General features: G+C 39.2%; 1 protein-coding gene and 1 long non-coding RNA gene across 2 annotated transcripts in view; one reads left to right on the top strand and one right to left on the bottom strand.

Moving 5' to 3' along the window:
* Positions 1-701: 701 nt before the first annotated feature.
* On the top strand, positions 702-18,031 carry LOC116787247. Its single transcript, XR_004357229.1, has 3 exons — positions 702-780; positions 13,917-13,925; positions 18,021-18,031. It is a non-coding gene; the product is annotated as an uncharacterized LOC116787247 (long non-coding RNA).
* The window catches only part of ASZ1 (ankyrin repeat, SAM and basic leucine zipper domain containing 1), a 38,747-nt gene continuing 19,493 nt past the window's right edge, over positions 4,989-24,242 (bottom strand). Inside the window, 10 exon segments of the mRNA XM_032688682.1 lie at positions 4,989-5,168; positions 5,171-5,216; positions 7,007-7,092; positions 7,095-7,119; positions 7,537-7,552; positions 7,554-7,640; positions 11,991-12,103; positions 19,242-19,298; positions 19,627-19,702; positions 22,460-22,572. Of these exon segments, the coding sequence (XP_032544573.1) occupies positions 5,071-5,168; positions 5,171-5,216; positions 7,007-7,092; positions 7,095-7,119; positions 7,537-7,552; positions 7,554-7,640; positions 11,991-12,103; positions 19,242-19,298; positions 19,627-19,702; positions 22,460-22,572 (717 nt within the window). The 3' untranslated portion in view covers positions 4,989-5,070.

The raw sequence follows: 24,242 nt of genomic DNA, 5'->3' as shown, positions 1-24,242 counted from the left end.
CTGTTCAGATTCCTTCTCCAAGCTCTATTTTGTGCTGGTCCTACACAAATTCACCTTGGATCCATTATTTTTATCAACCACTCTTTCATTATAAACGGCAGAACAGCAAGGTTGGAAGGAGGACTGGAGAACCATATTTGGTTTTCATGGCCAGATTTAGGTAGTAGGGACATTACAGGGGAGGTTTCTGTGAGAAAATGCCAGAAGCTTCCCATAGGTCTGACAGAGCCAATGCCAGCCCAGCTCTAAGACAGACCTGCCACTGGCCAAGGCCAAGCCTATCAGTGATGGTGGCAACACCTCTGGGATAATTATTTAGTAATGGGAAAAAACCTCTATGTAACAGCAATTGCAGCCAAACAGAGAGTTAGACTATGTGAGAGGAATAGCTGTGTAGACACCCAGGTCAGTGAAAAACAAGGGGGAGGAGGTGCTCCAGCTGTCAGAACAGAGATTCCATGCAGACCATGGTGCAGATGATGATGAGGCAACTGTGCCCCCGCAGCCCACGAAGGTCTGTGGTGGAGCAGAGATACACCTGCAGCCCATGGAGGACCCCACGCCAGGGTAGGTGGATACTTGAAGAATGTTGTGACCCAATGGGAAGTCCACGCTGGAGCAGGCTCATGGCAGGACTTGTGACCTGTGGGAGACCCACACTGAAACAGTGTTCCTGAAGGACTGCGCCCCATGTGAGGGAACCAGGCTGGAGCAGCTTGTGAAGAACTGCAGCCTGTGAGAAGGGCTCATGTTGAAGAAGTTCGTGGAGGACTGTCTCATGTGAGGGTGTGCTGGTTCCTGACACAGCCCTGGAGAGGCTGCCGGCCTCCCTTGCTGCAAGCACAGACTGGATCTAGAAAGCTGTGCCTTCAACAAGTATTATGTGCACACAGTTTCTCATCCAGTTAAGAAATCATGCCATACAGGTGCAACGCAGGTGACAGCAGAGTAGCCAGAACACTGAAAGCCAATTCTCTGCATACCTTATGAAATCAAGCTGAGATTTCTCAATACATAGTGAAAATAATGTAGCTAAACCTGTATTTCTACATTCGAATAAAGACTGTTTTCAGTAAAGCTGAAGGCATGGAAGGCTCATCTGAGAAAAATTAGTAAGAAAAAAACCCTACTAAACTCTTAAGTAGAATACATCTTCCCATATATATCACTGCCAGTAGCACAGCTTAAAAGAATTGAAAATCCTTACCCAGAGGGATCCCTGGTAAGTCCCACTTTCAGGGACTACGACTCTATATTATATGAAACCACCCTTTGAATCACGATAAAAATTTGAAGTAATTTAACTGCTATTAAATCTGTTAAGGATACACATCACATTATTAATTTATGTCAGTAATACCCCTTTTCATATCTCACTGCTTAACAATTCAGAGCCCATTACCTGGAAATTCCTATTTCTAGAATAGGGAAATGTAAGTTTTCAAATATACACTTCCATCATGCCTCCAGAAAAAAGAAATGACAGTACATGCCTTTAAAGGCAGAAGCCTGCAGTTATGATACCTGTTAGACCTTCATGGCTTCTTATTGGTACATAAAGATCCAAAGCAACATTTGTAGTGCTTTACTATTAACACCGCAACTTTATCTGGGAAAGACAACCTGTAGCTTTTGCAGAACTGCTGGAACAGAGAAGGCAAATGTAAGCAAACACCTATTCACACTTATGAGCAAGTGACAGCTTGGGGAACACTTGAAGTGGTTTCAAAGGTGACAGACAAAAAATAATAAACTGCACATTTTTAGTCTTGTCCTCAACACAGCACTTGGATGAAATAAAAGAAGAAAAACCAACATGTGCTTAAGTAAATGGAGAATGTGATAAAAAAAAAATCACTCTTTCTCAATTTAAGAATTACACATACCCCAAACTACTCTTATTACTTGCAATTGGTAGCCAACAGGAATAACTGGGCAATGCTTTTTGACAGGCTCTATGTACTCCACAAGTCAAATTTAAAGAACAGGGCAAATCCCAAAGCATAGGAAGAGAGACACAACACATACAAATCACAGAGTATCTTGGACAGGAAAATTAGAAAAAAAAATTCTTTAGGTTCTTTCAGATCTTCACAGGATGACTCAAGGCCCTCATTTTACATAACAGTTTAAAGATTCAGAAAAGACCATTGTATAAATAGTCATCCGTATCAAGACAAGTTAGGTATCCAATGGCATTGCAAGTAGGAACCTGCTGCATCATTATCCTAGGTATCCACACGATTTGGCCCCAGGTCCAATTCACTCAATCCTCCACACCTCAATTGCACTACTGTAAGAACAGAACAATACCAGCAGGGCTGCGCATCTTACTTGCCTAATACATGCAAAGCTCTTTAGCATTCTCCTCCAATCCCCTCATAGATGTGCAAATCATTGTATTCTTACTGTTCGGGGATAATGACTTCAATTTGATGACTTACAGAAGGAGGTCTCTCAGCAGGGGCATTTTCATCTGAAGGCTCCCTCAGTGCTGGTGAGGGTGAGAATTTTAACAGTGTAGCTCAAGGGCCAGATGTTGAAGGAATCTTTTTTCTTTGCTCCCTGCCCTATCTCCACCATATTGCAATACCTTGTCAGACAATTTGAAAGAGGCACTGCAACAACATGCAAGTGAATAAAGGATCTTGAAACTCATTGTTTTAAACCTGAGTCTGGAATCCAAGGAAATAAATACAATTTAATCTTTTTTATTATATGCTAAGTCAAAATAATCTGTGCTCATTTAGGTCTTAGCATGTCCTCTTCATGCAATGCAGTTCCTGATTGACCAATTAACAATACACTTAAAGTGGTTACTCCAAGACCCTACTTCTTGTGAGTGGTTTATGTAGTTTTGAACAGTGCACAATACCAGGAATGCTGCTGGCACAAAGCCTATGTTACCCAAATGATGCTCACATGTGTGTTTGGGGTCATGGCTATAAGCATCTGAAACAGGTGATCCGTAAGATAATTTAAAAGGACCATCTTCTTCCAAATGTGTTTTGGAGGTCTTCTCCTAGAGTTCAGACCTCTGACTCATTTCTGAAAGAATATTTTATTGTAACTCTCAAATTAGAAAACAATTATCAGCACTATCATGCATTATTTTTTCCCTCATAAGTATTTTACACCAAAGGCATAATAATTTAGTTAAACACTGATAAAACTTTTCTGGAGCAGATTTCTGTTCAATGGCAAGACCTCCAAGTTTAGCTTAAAAACCCTCCATATGACCAGATCTTTACTTAAAGTTCACGGAAAAAAATAGTTTAAATTTTTACTGTTTCAAATATCAAGATCTACCAGTGACAGGAAACACATCTCTTGAAATGAAGCTTTGTTCAGTGTCCTTTGCACTGGCTTTGTTAATGCAAATTGTCACAGAAGTGGAGAAGTAAGGGCTAAGTAGCAGAATCTCTTCTAGTGCAGCATCACAGAAATCTTACTAGTGGTTGAAATAATTCCACTTTAATAAAAAAGTACATGTTGGAAACATAGTCTGAGCAACATGGCTACCTATTCCCCCCTCCACTATCCACCCCCCCCAAAACCCCAACAACTTCATGCAACGGAACACCCAAAAGACATTAGCTGTCAAAGTTCTAGTAACACCTGTGAGCCATCCTTTGCTGGGCAACTGCATTTGAACTGTATTTTGAGCTAATCAGAGAAAGAGTGGTGCATATATAAAAGGTTCTTCCTTTCGCAATATGTATCTTATTAGTTTAGGATTAATTCTAAAGTATATGAAGAAACAGAGGACTATTTTTCAAACATTTCCTTTTTATACTTCATTTGTTCAGGCTGATAGTATGTTCACTTCCACTTCTGCTGGCAGATGGTGGTGGTGAATACAGCTTATCCCCCCACCCAAAACAGAGAGCAGAACAGAAAAAAAATCCTAACTTATGTTCTTTTTACTCTAGCCTCATCACTCCATAGGATTTTCCTTGCATTGAAAGACAAACCTGTGAGGAAAGGAGGTAAACACAACTGCAGTAACAAGGAAACATACTAACACTCAATGCAGTAAAATAAAAAGCAGAAAACTGCAGTTACAGCAATTGGAATAGCACTCAAGTTTTTATCTTCTCCTTACTGGTCTCTGGAGGGAATACAAAAACTAAGATTCCACACAACATTTCTGAAACTGAGAGACCTAAAGTGTAACACACCCATCCAGGTTTATGTTTTTTTAGACTCCTTTTGTTTCATTTTGACAGAATAAAGTCCCTTCCAAAATATTTTGCATTTTAAAGATGTTTGTTGAAGTCTGCAAAAACATAACTGATTTGAATTCACTTACACCAATTCCCCTTTTTCCAACATAGCTGTTTTGGTAGAGCAGATCAAAACCAGTTATTAATGCTTCATTCTGGGATTACAAACACCTTTTTAAGTGGACAAAATATTAAGAAAAAATTCGTAGTGAAAGACCAGACCAAGAAAAAACACGCTGCTATGCCTTCTAAGTTGCCTGCATTCTTACAGCAAAGCACTGTTATAATCCTTTTAATAGACGTAATGAAACTCTTAATAGAAGTGAGTATCCCTAAGGAAACAGATTTCAGGCATAATTTGAATATCATAGTTCAGTGGGAAATTACTTTTTAGGCAATGTGTAAAAAGATCTCCACAGTCCTCTTGATTGTGAAAAGAAAAAAAAAAAGTATATCTCTCTGCAAGAGAAAAGATCTTTATCAACATAACATTGAATATGATACTTAAAATATTTTAAAACCCTCCCAACCCCCAAAACATATCTGCATTATAATTTAAATACAAACGTGATATAATCAGAAGAATTTGCTTATGTTCATCTCTGAACAGCTAAAAGTAAAAAAGTGAAACTAGTAATTAGTAAGCAATAATCACAACTTTAAGCCAAAAAGAAAAGCAGCTTTGACAGGATTTTAGACCTACATTGCATACAAAAAATTTTCAAAATAAATGTATAAGGTACTCTTAAGTAACAGTTTTAATTTTTAATAACTTTATTTCTAGATCGAGAGTACATACTTGATACTACTACAGATATGATGAGAAACAGCACTAAACTTAAATTCAGGTTTTCTTTACCACTAATTTAGTTATCAAGAAGAAAAATCCAAATCCAAGCAATGTTATTCCTCCCATCTTTACTAATCTTTTTTCCAAGGTGGCTGCTTTTTTGGAAGTTTCACTTGGTTGGGTTCATTCTTCTGTTCATGCTGAGGCAGATGTTAAGTTCACATAAAAAGCACAACAAAAAAAGTGTTAGTGTGAAAGTTTATGAAGTATTTATTAAGTGGGTTATAAGTACCCAGTCCTAAGAATTCGCATGCATCTAGGATTGATATTATTTCTTTCTATCTCTGTCCTACTTCAACTGACATAGATGAGTGTGTAAACCTTTATCTTATCTAATACTCAATCATTCTGTAATATATTAGAAAAACAAACTGTTCATTTACAACTTAATTACTCAGGAATAAAACACGGCTAATAGATGCTACAAAAACCTAGTAACAAAACAACTGAACTCCAACAGTCAAATGTTTTAAACCAGAACTTTTGCCATTTAATTACTAAAACAACTGTTTATTAAAAGAGCAAGTTAAATAGTAACACATTAGCCTTTGTCGAAATTAAAGGGACCATGGAAAGTACCTTACAAGTGCCTGCTCAAATACATGTTGAAGCTGAGTAGAGCCTTGTCATGAAGGACAGCAGGGTTAGGTTCTGATTTCCTACCTTACTTCATAATGCTTAGAAGGCCATCCTATTTACTGCACTTTCAAAAATTATATGCTACAGACATGTACTGCTGACAAAGTCTTGTAATGACTAAGCTTAGAAAACAATACTGAAGACTTTAAGGGAATTTATACAAACATTTTATATAAGTGGTTTAACTGTTCCACTTAAATTTGCACTTTTCATAATAAACATTTGGGTGCTCTACATTCCAAAGTGTCCATCATAACTAAGTAGCACAAAATGTTTTGTATTAAAGCCTTCATAATTGAAATTCATAAACACAATAGGGATTTTAAAAACAGAATGGTATTTTTAGCAATTAGAAGGCTGTTTCACTGGATACAAAGACATTATGCTTCATCTTGACAGCTATAAAACCTTAGGCACAGATAAAAGCAACGTCAAGTGGCACCTAACTCAGATCTCTCCCCAGCCCCTTATAACTAGCCTGCACACACACAGGAGGCCAATATATACACAACTGATTATTGCATATGCAAAAAATGAAACAAATGGCTAATAAGTGTTTTGCCACAATCTCTCCCTCTTAATATATTTGGTGTTAAGTGATTATTGGGAGAAGGCTGTTATATTACATTAAATTTACTTAAACTACAGGAAATTGCATTAGTAGCATTATACTCAAGGTCTGAGTTCCACATGGCTTCGTTCAGCAACAGATTCCTTTCTGACACTGATGCTCCATTTACTCTACCGCAGCGGCCGTTCCTTTTACTACCCTATTACTTAAAATGACCCCATCTGACAAGAGTGTGTCACTGTGTTGGTTGAGAATGACTGATATGGTGCTAACATCTAGCCTTGACCTCTCCCACCCTCTTCTTTTGTCACTCCACAGACTTATCTGGGATGCCTCCCCATTCAATCTATAAAACCTTAGTATCTTCCTTGTAAGTCAATAATTCCAAAACAAAAGATTCCTTAATTAAAAAGAGTGTCACTATTCAGTGTAGCGTTTATGCCACAATGGTGCCCAATAGTGCAGGGACACATTCCACTATTTCCCTTCCTGAGGGAGAAAGAAAAAGGTAGATCGTGCCTTCCTTTGGAGGCTCTCTACACTGCTGTGGAATATTCCAGATTATTTCTCATTCTGTCTGGGAAAAGGTGGATGCAGCCCAAGCTAAGGATAAGAGCCTGTGGTAGACCACGTATGAAACAGTTCCCTGATGGTGTCACATCTGAGGTTGCATTAGAAACCTGTACACAGTATTTAACAGCCTTACCCACACACACTCACCTTCACTACCAGGTCCTTCAGTTTGGCAACTTCTTCTCCCCAGATTCTTAACACTGCAAACCAATCTTTGCAGAGTTCAATGTAAGTTCAGTCGGTGCCCACTGCAGTACCATCTGTTAACAGTTACAGTATTTGCCATAATACATAATTTTAGATTATAGTTTTAATATTCTTCAGTTAACGTATCATAAAAGATAGTGCAGAAAACGTTTATAACTGCATTTATACTGGCTTTTAATTGTACGATTTATGCACAACATAATCTACTACTCTTTAGCAGTGTTTCTTGGAAACTTTGTCACATTAACTCTCCTATCAGCAGAAACATAAAGAAACAAATTTATCTCCTTTAATTGGGTGGCTTAACCTCTTTGAAATAAATTATTTTTTAAAAGTGTCCTTTATAGAAAGAGCACTGGAGAGTTCTATATAGCTATATAAAAACCAAGACAGTGATAAGTGTTCATAGGTTCAATTTAAAAAATAGATTAACAGATTCTAAATCAATCTTCTCTTCTTTAGTTTAATACCTTGTGCGAATTTTGAGAAATGCTTATTCATGGTCTGCACAGGAATGATCAGCTTACTACACTCTTTATTCAGCTTCTGAAGAAACTTGTAGAATTCATCTTCACTACAAAAATAAAGCAATATTTTGTTATTTGTCAAAATGCTGCACCTTTTGCAAGCCAAATATTACGTATGCATTTCCAACTCTGGCTAGTGTGTCAGAAATGCAGTTTCATCACATACAAAAAAACCTCAATGTCATTTTAACAGAGTAGTTAAAGACTACTTTTAATATCTTAGCAAGTTTTCTTTTTCCTTGTTTGTTCTGTTTCTCCCCTCTTCCCCCCTTTTTTTTGGAAGGACGATAAATTATTAAGTTACTTGGAATATTTAGCTAGGTAAGACACACTAAAAGCTGAAAAAGTGTCACCCAAAAGCTTTTCAGAAACATTCTATTAACCCTCCACTTCTAACTCTCATCAAGCCTGTATTATCAATTGCAACATTTCATTGCATGTGCGTAATTTTGTAACTCACTATGCATAATAACTGCAACACTCTATTTTCCTGTGTGTGTGTGTGCACAAATCCAAGTCTTGCAACACCAAAAAGAGAGAACTTGTACTCAATTTTATGCTACATATCGATATTTCTGACCTACAGCTTACATTTTTGAGGCAGATATGGGAGGAAAAAAACCTGCTTTCTACATTTAGAGCTAAGACTGAAATGAATAGGTTTAGAGTCATTTAGTCTCCAGCACAGTGCAATAAGATAAGAATTCAATAATACTGGCTTGGCCCTTGGATCTGGAAACATATACCTCAAAGGTCTAAAATATCTGATGTTACCTATTTGGAAGAACATTTATACTTGGTGCTCAAATACAAACAGGAAGACAACTCTGATCAAACTAATTTTCAAAGAGTGGAGAAAAGGGATTAATTTCAACATTAGGATTCTAGAGGTTCCACGTGACACTGACTCAATGTTACTCAAAGCGTCAGAGAATTTTAGTTGTAAGTCATGGTGCTGGTCAGAAATTTTTTGCTATTGACCACGAAGAGGTAAAGAGGGCAAGGAAGATCATCCAATTGTTTTTACAGAGTGACCTCTCAAACCCTGAAAAACTCCTGAGAAGTGCCTATATTTCCAGTAGAAAAGTTTCCATTAGCTCTGAGCCATTTGGTGAATAACAGGTAGAGCCAAACAAGAGATAATTATTTATACATTTCTACTGCAGAACTTCCTCTCTGCAGATCCATAGGATCAGAATAAACTATTCAGATCCCAACACTCCTCTATTCCCTAGGCAATCTGCTATTAAACCTAAATGCAACATGCTTACACACCATCTTACTTGCTTCTGAGGGCAAAAAGGTATCCATGAAATTTGCCAAACCAGTAAACTAAGCTACGTGTCAGTGCAGTGCAAGTATCTAAACAGAGATGGAATTTAGCCCATAGAGTGTCATAGAAGGCTTTCCTTCAACTTTGGCACAGGATCATTAGTGAGTAAAGTTTCAACCACTGCTCAGGACGTCTGTGATTTGCAACAGTGCTGAACTGTTAAGACTTTAACATTTAAAACAGAAATATCTAGATGCATTAGTAGGTATGCTGGAGGTTTAAAACCAAGACTGCTCATGGTTTTCATGAAGATGGGGAAGTAAGAATGCCCATTAGTACATCTTTACAAAATAAACTATTATTTGTTTCAGAACAATGTAACTGAACTGTATTTTGAGTAAAAACCCAAACGCTAAACATCTGGAGATAGTCTCAAAGTTTCTCTCACATTACTACAGTCAAGCCATAATCACAAACATTTCCTTCTACTGAGAAAGATAACTTTTCAGCTGTCTGGGATCAGCTATGGCACCTTCTGTGTTTCATCATAAAGGAAATTATTTTTTTGAATTCTGGAAGGATTCTCAGCAAATATAAAGAGTGTCATGGGCTTCAATTTGGGAGGGGAAAGAAAGAAAGAAAGAAATACATTTATTCTTTTCATACCACTTTACTTCTTAACAGTTTAACCCCCCCTCTAGCCCATTTCATATAATTTTATACCCATTGCAGTGATTTGTTCTTATATTTAGAAATGTTTCCAAAAAATTATCACTTTTAAAAGGAATTAATGGCTGTCAAAACATCAGTGGCTAAACAGTACTAGATACTCTCTGAGTTTATAATCAATCAGTTCAACATTTTCTACTATGTTAGTTTTTCTATGACCTAATGACTGATTTCCTTCTCACAGAATGACTTTGAACAAGTGGGAAGTAAAATCTTTATATAATAGCATGTAAACATAGCCTATGATTTTAGTCTCAAGGTCAGATTCCTAGAATACATGTCAAGCTATTTTCTAAAAAACTATGCAGTCCTTGCCATAATTGAAATGCTGTCATATTTGTGTACTTCCATCTTCAATCAATCAATTATTTTCTGGTTTAGAGAACTTCCTATGATCTAACCCACACTGTACTAGGAATTACATATGTAACTGGCGTGTGAGACTGCACCAGATAACATTTGGGTATTTATTGTATTTGGCCACACATGCAGTGAATGGATAATTTTTGTATTTCTCCACTTGTTCCCTCTGTTCAAATTTTTAAGCTGCTCTGTTTGAACGTGTATATTGAACACTATTACGGAACAATCTAAAAAACCCACACATTTTAACTTAAAAATGGATAAATCTTAAACTGAGAAAAGTCCCCTTAAAAGTCTCTATTTTAATAGGAATGGCTCAGATGCTGTTAAAGTTATTTATGGTGTATCAATATCATATTGGTTTATTTATTTATTTAGTTAGTTAGTTCTTGCATGCTGGAACTTCAGTTCTTCAGTCTTACAGCACAAGCTTGCACCTGGGTCCTCTTCTGAAAATACCCACTAGTTTTGATGGAGAATCACAGAATCATAGAATGGTTTGGGTTGGAAGGCATCTTGGAGATCATCTCGTTCCAATCCCTCTGCATTGGGCAGGGACACCTTGCTTGAAGCCCCATCTAATGTGCCCCTGCAACACACCACCAGGAATGGGGCATCCACAGCTTCTCTGGGCAACTTGTTCCAGTGTCTCACCAGCCTTATATCTAATCTAACTGCCCTCCATCAGTTCAAAGCCATTCCCCCTTGTCCTATTGCTACATGCCCTTGTAAAAAGTCCTTCTCCACTACTCTTGAAGGCCCCCTCTGTAGACCTCTCTAAGGTCTCCCTGGACCCTTCTCTTCTCCAGGCTGAACAATCCCAACTCTCTCAGCTAATGCACAGCTGCAGTGTGATTCAGCTGGCTCCAAAACATGGTGACATGTACAGACTGAATTTGAACCCAAGCACGTTCTTTGGTTCAGTGAACAACATAACTAACAGAGTCTAGCCTCATAGCACCTAAATAATACAACAGTGCTCCCCAGTGTTTTGGAGAGGGAAAGAATATCTAAGAGAGTAGCAGCACAACTGACAGGTCACTAGTCAAGAGAGAGATAAACACACATTAAAGAGGAACTCAACCCTTATTGTCTAATCCTATTTTCAGTAGCTATTGTTCCATAGTTCTGTGAAGTAAGAAGAGGAAAGATATGAGCACAGAATCTAAACTAAAGCCGAGGTGTGTCTTCTGGAAAAAAATATATTTACACGTAAAGGGTAAGAGGTTTAAGAAATCCTAATACTCCTTTTGTACTTACTATATCCTTAATTTTTCCTTTTGTGCTGGATGTGGAGTGCTCTAGAGAGCACTCAGTGCTTAGAGAACTGATTAAGTTTAATAATGTTGCTGAGCAATGTACCTCTCAGCTCAGGCCTGGCTTCCATGGTACTGCACAATACTATGCTAAAAGTATGACGGGTATTGCAGAGGTGATGCTTAAAGACTATAATGGCAAAAAATATCAAGTTGAAATGGAAATTTGAAGGAGTAACACTTCCTTAAAAAAAGTTTCCTTATAAATCTACTGATACATATAATCTATGATAAGGAAAAAAACCCAACAACTTCTGAAGTGCTTAATTTGTAAGATAAAAAAATGAGGTATTTTAGAAGCCAGTTAAAACTGCTTCCAGTGGAAGAGAAAAACAACAAGAAAGTCCTGAATCTATACGGAAATAACACGTATGATTTAAGATACACATGTACAACATTTAATTTATCAGTTCAAAATTAAAGCCCTATGCAGAAATTATATGCATCTCTCCTTCCCACACATCTTTTTATTGTACCTTACAATCAGAAAAATTTGATTGCAAGACTAACAGAGCCTGCCTTGTCTATGCTTCCAATGTTCTTTATAAAAAACACACCTACCACCAGCTCTCATAATCCACTAACTAGTATATTCTTATGAATGCTATGCATGGGATAAGGTGTGAGAGAATTTTACCTTTGAGCAGCAGAAAATAATGCAGTCACCTTAAACAGTTAATATTTCACTTTCATTTCCTCATATATACAGTTAATACCTCAATTCCAACTTCAAAATTTCAGAGAAGTCTTCAATTCTTTTTTCATCCACTTGCAGCTCGTTAATAGCACCTAGGAGTTTCTCTTGATCTCCGGGATTTGTAATGCCAATCTAAATTTAAAGAGTAGTTCCAAATACAATATACTTTTAATACTTTTTAGACATAACAGTACAGTATCATTTATTACATGAGCTTCTAATTATTAAGAGCCAAAGTTATTACAACCAATTAAACGTATGTAATTGCCAAAGGAAAAATAAAACCACAAAAAATACTTGATGCAGAACAGAATTACAAGAGCTGAGCAATTGCCAAATTGATATTGCACAGGATACTCAGAAAATCTGTACAGGGTTTATTAAGAAAAATTAATAGCAGCTTGTATAAGTACCCCTGTGTTGTTAGGATGCTAAGCTTATCTATTTCAGAATCATCAGAGTCATCTCGGACAGCAAAATAATGAATCATCATAATGGTGATAAAGCATTATCTCAGAAAGAGAAGAAACTATCAAATCAGCATCAGTTGGAGAATTTTACAGAAAGTGGTCTTTTTTAACTGAAGAAAATCACGATTTTCCTAAAAAAAACCCAAAAAACCAAACACTAGTACGTAAAATTCTCCAAGTAATGCCTGATATAGAAAACACTGTCAGCTGTGCTATTCATCAAGTATCTCAGATTAAATTTTAAGTCATATTTAAATCCTAGGTTGAGAGTTTTCTTGCAGAACACTTAAGTAAATTAAAAATATAGTCCTTTTGTTTAAAGGGAAATGCTTCTGTGGCACATTCAATACTTTTCCTTGCTCATCTGACAGGACTTCTAGTGCTAGTAGCCCTAAGATTCTCCTCCAGAAAAGTGAAAAACCTCATAATGCCAGCTCCAAGTATGACTTTGTTCCTAACTTTTCAGCTGAGTACCTGGATTCAGCGAGAGTAGACCACTCAGGAATGTGAGACTGCAAGGATCCCAGAGTCTCCAATGCTAGGACATATAGGACTCTCACTGATGGTCTGAGGTCCTGAAGCTCCCTTCTGCAGCCTCAGAAATCTATAAGATGTTAGTATTCAGAGTGTCCCAGATTTCTGCAATTACTGCAGAAAGAATTTTGAATGAACAGCTGACAACACACATCAGATCAAAACTCTAAGAAAAAGATAGTGCCTGGAGAAATGCTTGTTTTATTCTGAGACTATCATTTGTGACACCCAGTGTTCATTGTGACTGCATAAAACTGTCCTCCGGGTTGTCCACCAATCACAGCTAACAAATAACTGTGGGCTCACAAGTGTGTCTTTCACCATTTTAAAACTGTAAGTGTACAGACAGGTAAATTCTTCGGTAAGGTAAAATCCCAACAAGATTTATGGGGAATTTAAGTACAGGTGTCAAGAACTTTTGAGTTTCCAGCAGGTTATCATGGGTACCTGAACAAAATGCACTGAAGTCTTTTTAGCAAATATCATTAGCAGCCTTAAGAGAGAAAGGTCTGGGTTTCCTAGAAATTATTTGCTTTACTTACGTCAAGCTGTAAGTTTGCTCAATTCATTAGCTCTCACGTTTGCCTTGTGGAGCCCTATCTGATATGAACCAGTATTTTCTTAATGCTTACAAAGCATTACAGGAGTTATCTTATGTATATGTAAGCTGATTTATAAAATGGTAGTTACTCTTGAATAGTAAACTTAAAGTAAGAACTCTTATGAAGACTGGGTGTGCTTTTGACTCCACCTTCTCATTCCTGAAACCAGCAAATCAGGATGCAGCTTTCTGATCAGCATATCAGGAAGATGTACTTTGTTCTTCTGCAAATGGATCACTGACTGAGGGCCATCATATCTTGAAAACACAGTTCAGGAAGTAAAGAATGTGATAAATATCACCACAGATAAAGCCTTCCACCACCACAGCAGTTATCAAGGTAAAAGGTGTGGAACTTAAGAGACAGGAAGTTGATAGACCAGTCCAGACTATTTCAGAAAGCAGACATGCATGGGACAATCACAGTATGACAAGCCCTTCTTTATGGATAAGCAAGTTTTTAAGTCAGTGTTGGTTCAATGATGCTCTGTAGTCCAAATTACATGAATATTATTGTGAAGTGGTCATATATTTAAGAATGCACAAGTGTTGTGCAAGAACTTGCTTATATCTGTAAAACAGACTGTGCACTCTTGATTTTAATTTTAGCTACATCAACATCTATTTTATTCTTTATTTAAATAGATAAAAAGCAAGCCCTGAAAATCCAAGCCCCAAACTCACATTCCAGCATGAACAACACAAGAGGTGAATAACTGATTGCCTCAACACCTGAAAGATGATATACCACTCAGATAAAACCAGTGAAGCTATGCATGAACTCTTACATCCTTGCCACCTTGCCCAAGTGGCCACTAATTTTAATAACCTGACACATTTCTGTCAAATATTAAATGCTTTATTGCAGGGACACGGAGCAGAGGAGTTACAGTTCTGAACTGTGATATGGAAGCACATAGACCAGGTAATTATCTAATATATATAGTTAAATTTCTGGATTATATTTTGAATTTTGATGTGTCAACTTTTCATTATACATTTCATTTATTCTCAAATCCAGAACAGGGTGCTGACTTCTCTTATTCTAAATTAAATAAAATTTGAGAAAGAAAGCTTTTTAGTCCTAAATGCACCTAGGCATAAAATCACTTCTGTTTCTATCTTACAAGAGATGTTTAAAAAAATAAATAAATTTGAGTGTCATGAGTAGTGCAGAATCAGACAAAACCCATCAAATGTTAAAGAGACAAGTCCCAATATATTGAAGAGATTTGTCTCAATATGGAACAGTTTATAAGCTTAAGGAATGCAAGGATTTCAGCTTGAAAGACTCATTGTTTAGGCTCTGTTGTAGAATACAGATAAAGATATTACAGAGGAAAACATCTTTCTGATATTGTTTGATGGAGGAAAGCGTATCATGATAGTGACAGGATTTCTCCCCAGTTCTCTGGATACAAAGCAGCTTGGTTCAGAGGCATCCATCAGAGGTCATCATTAATCTTTGTAGTAATAAGATCCAGGCTATTTAAAATAGCTGGCTGTTAGCTGAAGGTCTGCCATCACAGTAAAAACTTTCAACTCTGGAGTTACGAGGGAACAGATTAGATTTGTTCTATCAGCAGCGTGGGGAGAAACTGTTAGCAGAGCTCTAAAACTAGATTGCATCAAGAATTTAGGATAACTTATGAAGTGCTACTAAGCCAGGAGCATTACATAATTTTTTAACTTCTCAGTTGAAGACTCACTAATTAATTTATGTCCATGCACAAAGCATGACTTATTTTCCAGGAACTGTTTTCTGCTGTTGCAGAGTTAAGAGGCAATATCTACAGGAATTGTTTTATTTTCCTGTGCAGAAGCAGCTGATCCAGGTGGCTATTTCAGTTTGTTCAAAACTTTCAGTTTGTCTTTAAAATAGGGAGCCTCAAACATGTTAAAACACTGAAAGAGAAGCTATCATTTTGAGTGAAATTACACATCTTTGGAGAAGGAACTGTAAGGTTTAGTCATTCACTAAACTCCACAATTCTATTCCCTTCCCCCAGTGGCCCCTGGACAAAAAGAAAGCAATGACTACAACATCAAAGGAGATGATGAATATGAACACATGCTCAGTCAGATTTGCAGTTTAATGCAATCATGACCAACACAGCAGCTCATACAGGGATGAGAAGAAGCCACAAGTATCTCCTTTAAGAACAAAATTCCTGTCAATAGGGGCTTCAGGATTCATATAAATCCCACACCAGGATGCTGTCCAATGATCCTGAGGCTTCAGAAAAGCAGTAACATCAGAACACGTTACTTGCCTTATAATATTTAGAATCATAGAATCAACCAGGTTGGAAAAGACCTCTGAGATCATCAAGTCCAACCCTTGCTCCAACACTGCCGTGGTTACTAGACCATGGCACTAAGTGCTACATCCAGTTTCATCTTAAAAACCTCCAGGGACGGTGAATCCAATACCTCCCTGGGTAACTCATTCCAATGCCTAATTACTCTCTTCACAAAGAATTTCTTCCTAATATCCAACCTAAACCTCCCTGGCGCAGCTTAAGACCATGCTCTCTTGTCCTGCTGCTGGTTGCCTGGGATAAGAGACCAATCCCCACCTGGCTACAACCTCCTTTCAGGGAGTTGTAGAGAGTGATGAGGTCTCCCCTAAGCCTCTTCTTCTCCAGGCTAAACAATCCCAGCTCCCTCAGTCTCTCCTCATAGGACTTGTGCTCCAGTCCCTTCACCAGCCTTGTAGCTCTTTTCTGGACATGCTCCAGCATCTCAATATCGTTCCTGAACTGAGGAGCCCAGGACTGGACACAGTACTCCAGGTGTGGTCTCACCAGTGCTGAGTACAGGGGAAGAATCACTTCCCTGGACCTGTTGGCCACACCGTTCCTCATACAGGTCAGGATGCCACTGGCCTTCTTGGCCACCTGGGCACACTGCTGGCTCATGTTCAGCTTCCTGTCAATCAGTACCCCCAGGTCCTTTTTCTGCCAGGCTGTTCTCCAGCCACTCTGTCCCCAGCCTGTAGCACTGCATTGGGTTGTTGTGGCCAAAGTGCAGGACCCGGCACTTGGCCTTACTGAACCTCATCCTGTTGGAATCAGAGCATCTCTCCAGCTTGTCCAGGTCCCTCTGCAGAGCCCTCCTGCCTTCCAGCAGATCAACACTCCACCCGAACTTGATGTCATCTGCAAATTTGCTAATGGTACACTCAATCCCGTCATCCAGATCATCAGTAAAGATATTAAACAGGATTGGGCCCAACACTGATCCCTGGGGGACACCACTAGTGACCAGCCGCCAACTGGATGCAGCCCCCTTCTCCACCACTCTCTGGGCCCAGACCTCCAACCGGTTCTTAACCCAACAGAGAGTGCCCCTGTCCAAGATGTGGGCTGCCAGCTTTTCCAGGACTATGCTGTGGAAACGGTGTCAAAGTCCAGATAGACCACATCCACAGCCTTCCCCTCATCCACCAGGTGGGTCACCTGATCATAAAAGGAGATCAGGTTGGTCAGACAGGACCTGCCCTTCCTAAACCTGTGCTGGCTGGGTCTGATCCCTTGCCCATCCTGTAGGTGTTGTGTGATTGCACTTAAGATCATCTGCTCCATAACCTTGCCAGGCACTGAGGTCAGGCTGACAGGCCTGTAGTTTCCTGGGTCCTTCTTGCAGCCCTTTTTGTGGATTGGTGTGACATTCACCAACTTCCAATCATCTGGGACCTCCCCAGTGAGCCAGGACTGTTGGTAAATGATGGAGAGCGGCTTGGCGAGCTCTTTCAGCAGCTCCCTCATCACCCTTAGGTGGATCCCATCTGGTCCCATAGACTTGTGGGGATCTAAGTGGCTCAGCAGGTTGCTAACTGTTTCCTCCTGGATTATAGAGGGGCTATTCAGCTTCTTAGCTCTGTCTACAAGCTCTAGAAGCCAGCTGTCCTCAGGACAACCTGTCTTACTGTTGAAAACTGAGGCAAAGAAGGTATTAAGCACCTCAGCCTTTTCCTTATCTTTGGTGACTGTGTTCCCCTCCACGTCCAAAGAATGTATGGTTTCCTTCCCCCTCCTTTTGCTGTTGATGTATTTGTAGAAGCACTTCTTACTATCCCTAACAGAAGTGGCTAGATTGAGTTAAGGCCTAGATGAATGTCCTAGTTAGAACAGCTGGGACCAGTTCATTACTGTATGGGTGTAACCCAAAACTGTGTATTCTATAGCCTTCCATTCCATTTCCCAGAAACTGTTATCAATAGACCATTTACACCATCTGCCCAGAGCAGCCTGACTCCTCAGGCTATAAACTGGGTGTTAAGAGGCCTGCGAGATACGAGGATGCTCCTTGTCCTCACACCCATTGTGGAACTCCCCACTCCGAGGGAGGTACTGGGCATTCCTGCCTGAACTGGAGGATATATAATCTTGGAGTCTTGTGACTTTTTTAACTGCTCATGAGATACAGAAGAAGACTGCAGACCACCACTCTCACCAACAGGTTTTTCCCTCTCCTTTTACTTTGGACTCAGGGGGCCCAACGAACACCACTCTGTTCATGCCCCAGGGTGCTGGGTTATACATTTGGGTTTTGTAGGTTAAAACCAACTGTTTGTCTGTATAATCGTATTTATTGTATTATTTTATTAAATTGTTATTCTGACTTATAATCTCTCCTTTGAGTTGAGTTCATTTCCCCTGCCGGTTTACCTTTAAACCAGAACAGTGAACTCTTAAAAATCTCTTAATTGACAAAGTTCCCTATACCTGCACCCCCTGAGAATACAGAGTTACTTGTGAGTTCTGTCAGAACAATTAAACTGTACTCAGTTACAAGACAAAACTTCAAACAAAACATCCTTGTTGATATCCACTCTGAAGGAATAAAACTCTGGTTCCACCTGCTAGAACATGTGCCTCCTTGGTAGCCAGGATAGGGAGAAAAAAAGCTGACATTAAGAACATGGCAGTACGTCAGCAGCAGGGAGCAGTGCTGAAGAAGCTGTTTTAATGAGGCATCTCTTGTATCCCAGACCCGGTACAGAGTGCTCAGAATTCTTAAGCCTGAAGTACTTACGGTGTTCCAAGGATACTCCTATAACTGGATTTTATTATAGCATCCTCCTGTAAGCACAGGAAGTCTTTCCTTTCCCACATGAAAAAATCCAGTAAAGACTAAGGAAAAGCAACCACCCTATCTCCACTGAAAACTGAAGTTTTGTAATATACATCACTTAGTCCTGGATAACAGTAAAAGACCTTCCCAGCTGCAGTAAACTGAAAGAAACAAAATCTCTTTTTTTTGGTAAGGTTTTACAAACCTGATTGGGATATGAGATTCTACAAATTCTCCAACAGAAGTTACCACCTCACAAAGGAGGACCACATTTAAAGTAGTAGTTTAGGATTACGTACTGCTAATCCAAGCACTGATTTCCTTTCAGGGAAATCATACTTAAATACTAAAAATGGTAACAACTAAACTTTAAAGCAGAACTATTTCCTGCTTAACCCTGATCATTCACTGATCTGTTAGATTACACACTTCATAAGAAGTCTGTCTGTATTCACATTAAAATTCAAGAAGTTGCAGAAGATGCTGAAAGAATTCTTACAAGGTTAGACATTTATAAAGAGAAGGCATTAAAAACATTATAAAAAGAGGAAAAAAAGTAAATTAAGTTTTAAAGTAGTAAACTGACCTGTATTAAGTCATCTTTTTGCATGATCAGAAGTTCTCTTAAAGCTATATCTTGCTCCTGTATAAAACAAAGGGGTTTCTACCATCAAAAGAATTTCAGAAGAAATCAGTTTTCACTTGATTTCTTTTTCCTTGTTTTACTTCAGTTTTCAAGAACAAAAGGAATCAAAGAGTTGTTTAGTTTAGAAGCATCACGTTGTGATGAATGCACATAATCGAGAAATTCAATCTAGTCCATTGTACTTTAACTTACCGTTTTATATATAAACTTCTGTTTAATAAATTTACTTGAATTAATATACTAATAGTGATATCACTTTTTATTATGCAGTAGTTGCATTTGGCTTTCACGGATTACTTGAAAGATAGCAGACACACAAGATTACCTTCAGTAGTCCTCTAATGTGTTCTAGACCAAGACCACGTAAAAACACTTCCATGTCATCAAAGAGTGAATAGGAACTGTAAAGATAATAAATGAGACTAGAGTTAAAAATAGTGGAAATTAAAAAAAAAAAAAGACATCCAGAACAAAATGCTATAGAAAAGCTCTTCAGATAAAGCACTGGGGAGCAACCTAAAGCTGCACATACCTGCTGATGACAGAAGCATCTCATAAACATCATGGGATGCAATTTATTTTATCAAAATTCTATAAATGTCTTTTCTGTCTAATAAGTTGAATTGAGCCTGAAGGGGATGATTTTCATAAACAAAGGTCATTTTAAGTCACAAAACACTCCAACTGAACCTTGAAGTTGGGTCACGAAACCCTGAAAAATGTGGAAGTAGGGTTAAGGAAGATAAACTATGTATTCTTATCAGATAACATTCATATAAATTGGATTCAGTCCACAACTCTTACCCTTCTGGTTCCAGTTAAGCCAAAAAAGGTTATCAAGAAAACACGAATGTCTGTAACTAAAGATAGTGGAAATTAGTCCATCAAGAAACTTGTCGTCAGAAGACTACTGTTCAGACAGAGAAGGTAGTAAACTCTGAAATGTAGGTTCAGAGTTTAACATTTCTAAACAAAGACAGAGTATCAATTTTGATTCCTTGCTCTACTAAGAGATTTAAAAGCATACAGGGGGAAATAACTAACCAGCTTTCAACATTTAGATGAACTGTAGTGAAGAGAATCAAACTAAAGAACAAATACAAAATCCAGAAAGGACTACTGCTATTGCTACAGTGAATCCTTTGCCAAAATCCTGAGTTATGAGTTGTTCTTACTGTAGGCCCTGAAATGAAGATCTGCCTCCTCTTCACCTCAAAAATTGAAAGAGCATCTTGAGTGCCATCACACAGCATGTACATGACAACCAGGGGATCAGGTTCAGAGAGCATGGGTTTAGGAAAGGTGGGTCCTGCTAGACCAACCTTTTATGATCATCCATTTCAGGATGAGGGAAAGGCTGTGGATGTTGTCTACCTGGACTTCAGTAAAGCCTCCAATACTGTCTCCTACATCATTCTCCTGGAGAAACTGGCTGCTCATGGCTTGGCCAGGGCCCTCTTTGCTGCATTAAAAACTGGTTGGATGGCTGGGCCCAGAGCGGTGGTGAACAGAGTTACATCCAGCTGGCGGCTGGTCACTGGTGCTGTTCCCTAGGCCTCAGTATCAGAGCCAGTCCTCTTTAACTTCTTTATTGGTGATCTGGATAACGGGATGAAGGGCACCTTCAGTAAGTTCACAAACGACACTAAGTTGGGTGGGAGTGTTGATCTCCTGGAGAGCAGGAGGCATCTGGACAAGTTGGATCAATGGGCTGAGGCCAACTGCAGAAGTGCTGGGTCCTGCCCTTTGGTCACAACACCCCCAGTGCTACAGGCTGAGAGAAGAGTGTTTGCAAAGAGTCCCAGTGGAAAAGGACTTCAGGGTGCTGGTTGAGAGACGGCTAAACATGAGGCAGCAGTGTGACTGGGTGGCTAAAAAGGCCAATGGCACCCTGGTATATACTAGTGTGGCCAGCAGGACTAGGGAAGTGATTGTTCCTCTGATCTTGGCACTGATGAGGCCACACCTCGAGTGTTGTGTCCAGTTCTGGGTCCCTCACTGCTAGAAAGACACTGAAGTGCTGGAGCATGTCCAGAGAAGGGTAACAAAGTTGGTGAAGGGTCTAGAGAGTAAGTCATGCAAGGAGCAGCTGAGGGAGCTGGAGTTGTTTTGTCAGGAGAAAACAAGGCCCAGGGGAGACCTTATTGCTCTCTACAACTACCTGACAGGAGGTTGTGGCCAGGTGGGGGTTGGTCTCTTCTACCAGGCAACTAGAGACAGGACAAGAGGAAATGGCCTCAAGCTGACACAAGAGAGGTTCAGATCGGACATCAGGAAGAACTTCTTTGCTGAAGGGGTGGTCAGGTATTGGAAGAGGCTGCCCAGGGATGTGGCAGAGTCACCATCCCTAGAAGTTTTCAAGACATGACTGGCTGTGGCACTTAGTGCTATGGTTTAGTTGACACGGTGGTGTTTGATCAAGAGTTGGGACTTGATGGAGGTCTTTTCCAACATTAATGATTCTATGATTCTAACAACAGAACCCAGTGAGGCTTTGTCTGAACTGAAGTACTATCTGATGTGAACTGCTACCCTGCCAACTGCCATCAACTCATCAGCCTAATGATACAAAACTATGCCATTCCGAATTCAGCACAACCTGGTTGAGCAGGGGCAATCTGACCCAGCAGAACAGACTACGGGCTTCAGAAGCTGTCTTTCTAAGACCATGCAACTCAAGATGAAGGCAGCAAGTAGATGGTTTGTTGAGGACTTCTTAGCCAATATGTTCTGGAATAAAATTGTATTCTAGATCTCTGAAGTTGCTGAAGCGGGGGTTGATTTCAGGCACAGGACACCTTCAAGCTTCGGTCACCAGCATGCTCTGCCAAAACTTCTAGAGCTTAACTGGTGTTCATACATAATTTTGACTCATATGCAGAAAAAAAAAGGGCATAGCTCTTCCTGGTGACGTGAAGCTGAAAAGCGGCATTCAGTGAAAGCATCAAAATTTTAACATCAAATGAAGACAAGCACAGAACAAGACCATGCTCTTTGTTTATAATTCTTGAAAAATTAATAGTACATTAATATACTTACTATGGGTTCATGGCAGCGCTCATAACATATATATATAGGAACAACTTAATCATTGATATGAACAAATACAATCTCTTAGGAATGTTTATATGCTAAAATTACACTATAACTGTATTTACCCAACTCTGTTGTCAGGGACAGCTGTCAGAAATTTGCAGATAGCCTCTTGGTCAACTGTTTTATGGTATCTCCCTTGCAAGTGATTTGCAGCCAAAGAGAGCAAACTAAAAATCTGGAAGAGCCGAAATGAATGAATTGTTATTCAAACTCAAAATGCATAAAAAAATATATGGGAATAAGACTACAAAGAGTTCTATAATCAATTACTACCTACAGGGAACATGAAACATCTGCCGCTTATTCTCTAAAGCATACATCTATAATGAGAAGTTAAGACTACACCCACAGAGTTTATCAAGAGCATTTCCAAATTAATCAAATTCCAGCACATCAATGAACTGATACAGAGTAAAATGGTGGATGTAACGTGGTCTAAGAAAGTCAGCATCCATCACTACAGAAGCAGCCCAACACCAACATACTAGTTTTTGTGGTTTGTAGACAAGAGTTCTACATACTCAAGGCAATAAGTTGTCTTAAGGGTACAGGGCATATAACTATTTTCATGTCTCCATTTCCAGTGCACATATAGACCTAACATTGATCAATTTACACCTGACAATCAAAGTTAACTGTATCTGACAGACAGGGATTCTTTCAACTGATTAAGGAAGCAGCCTTCTGCTAGACATCACTATGCATCAGTGATGGATTCCAGAAACTGAACTGCCCTGTGTGAGTTTTAAGATAGTCACTAGAAAAACAAGCAAAAACAAGTAGAAAAATGGCAAAACAAGTAGAAACTTAATAAACCTAAAGGAATTGCCCGAACTTCAGGTGACTAGCCAGTTTCATATAAATATAAGTGCAGTGGGTTGATCTCGGCTGATAAGTCCCTACTCAGTTCACCAGTACGGGAGAGAATCACAAGGGTAAGAGTAAGAAAACTTTTCTTGGGCTGAGATAAATACAGTCTGAAAAGTAAAGGGGGAAAAAACCCAAAACTTAAGTGATGCAAAGGCAGCGACCACCTCCCACCAGCAGAGAAATGTCCAGCCAGTGTCCAGTTTTATCACTGAGCATGTTATAGGGCATGGAGTATCCCTTGTGTCAGCTGGAGTTAGCAGCTCAAAGCCATGCCCACTCCCAACCTCTTGCTCACTTGCAGCCTACTTGCTGAAGATGGGGAGCAGTCCGAGAAACAGAGAAGGCCTTGATGCAGCACAAGCACCACTCAGCAATAGCTAAGACACTGGTGTGTTACCAATGGTGGTTTGGTCACAGTCCTAAAACACAGCACCCTATAGGCTGTTTGGAAGAAAAATAACTCCATCCCAGTCAAATTCAGAATAAAAGAAATGAAAAATATTTCCCCTCCCAGAAACAGTTTCTGCAGACAGTCTGTATGACAGGCCTTTCAGCTGTCAATGGCCTGAAGAGCAGATCCTGAAGCTGGAAGAAGCTCATGACCATTAAATATCTCAATGCCATCTGCAAGACTTTGCACCAACTGTTGAAAGTCAGCACTTCAGGTCAAGAGGCAAGACCCACCTCTCAAGTGTGAGAAGCTTGTATTCCCTCCATGTCGCAGAAAGTCATGTTATAAGATTATATGGCCATAACCTGCTGAACAAGCCGTTTATCAAAGGCAGAAAGCCTTTGTAACCTCTTTCAGTAACCTGAGCTAACAGATCACTGAGCCTCAGACACAGATCTTGCTAGCTTCCACTGACAGCTTTGTGCATAGCTATCATTTTTGCTCCTGCCTAAGCCTCGGAGTCTGGCAGAAAAAAAAAGGTAAGAAAAAGAAGCTGTAAAGTGAATTACAATTTGTAAGAGTAA

Source organism: Chiroxiphia lanceolata, chromosome 5 (genome assembly GCF_009829145.1).
Source record: "Chiroxiphia lanceolata isolate bChiLan1 chromosome 5, bChiLan1.pri, whole genome shotgun sequence".
Lineage (NCBI taxonomy): Eukaryota > Metazoa > Chordata > Aves > Passeriformes > Pipridae > Chiroxiphia > Chiroxiphia lanceolata.
This window is presented reverse-complemented; position numbering and strand designations above follow the sequence as displayed.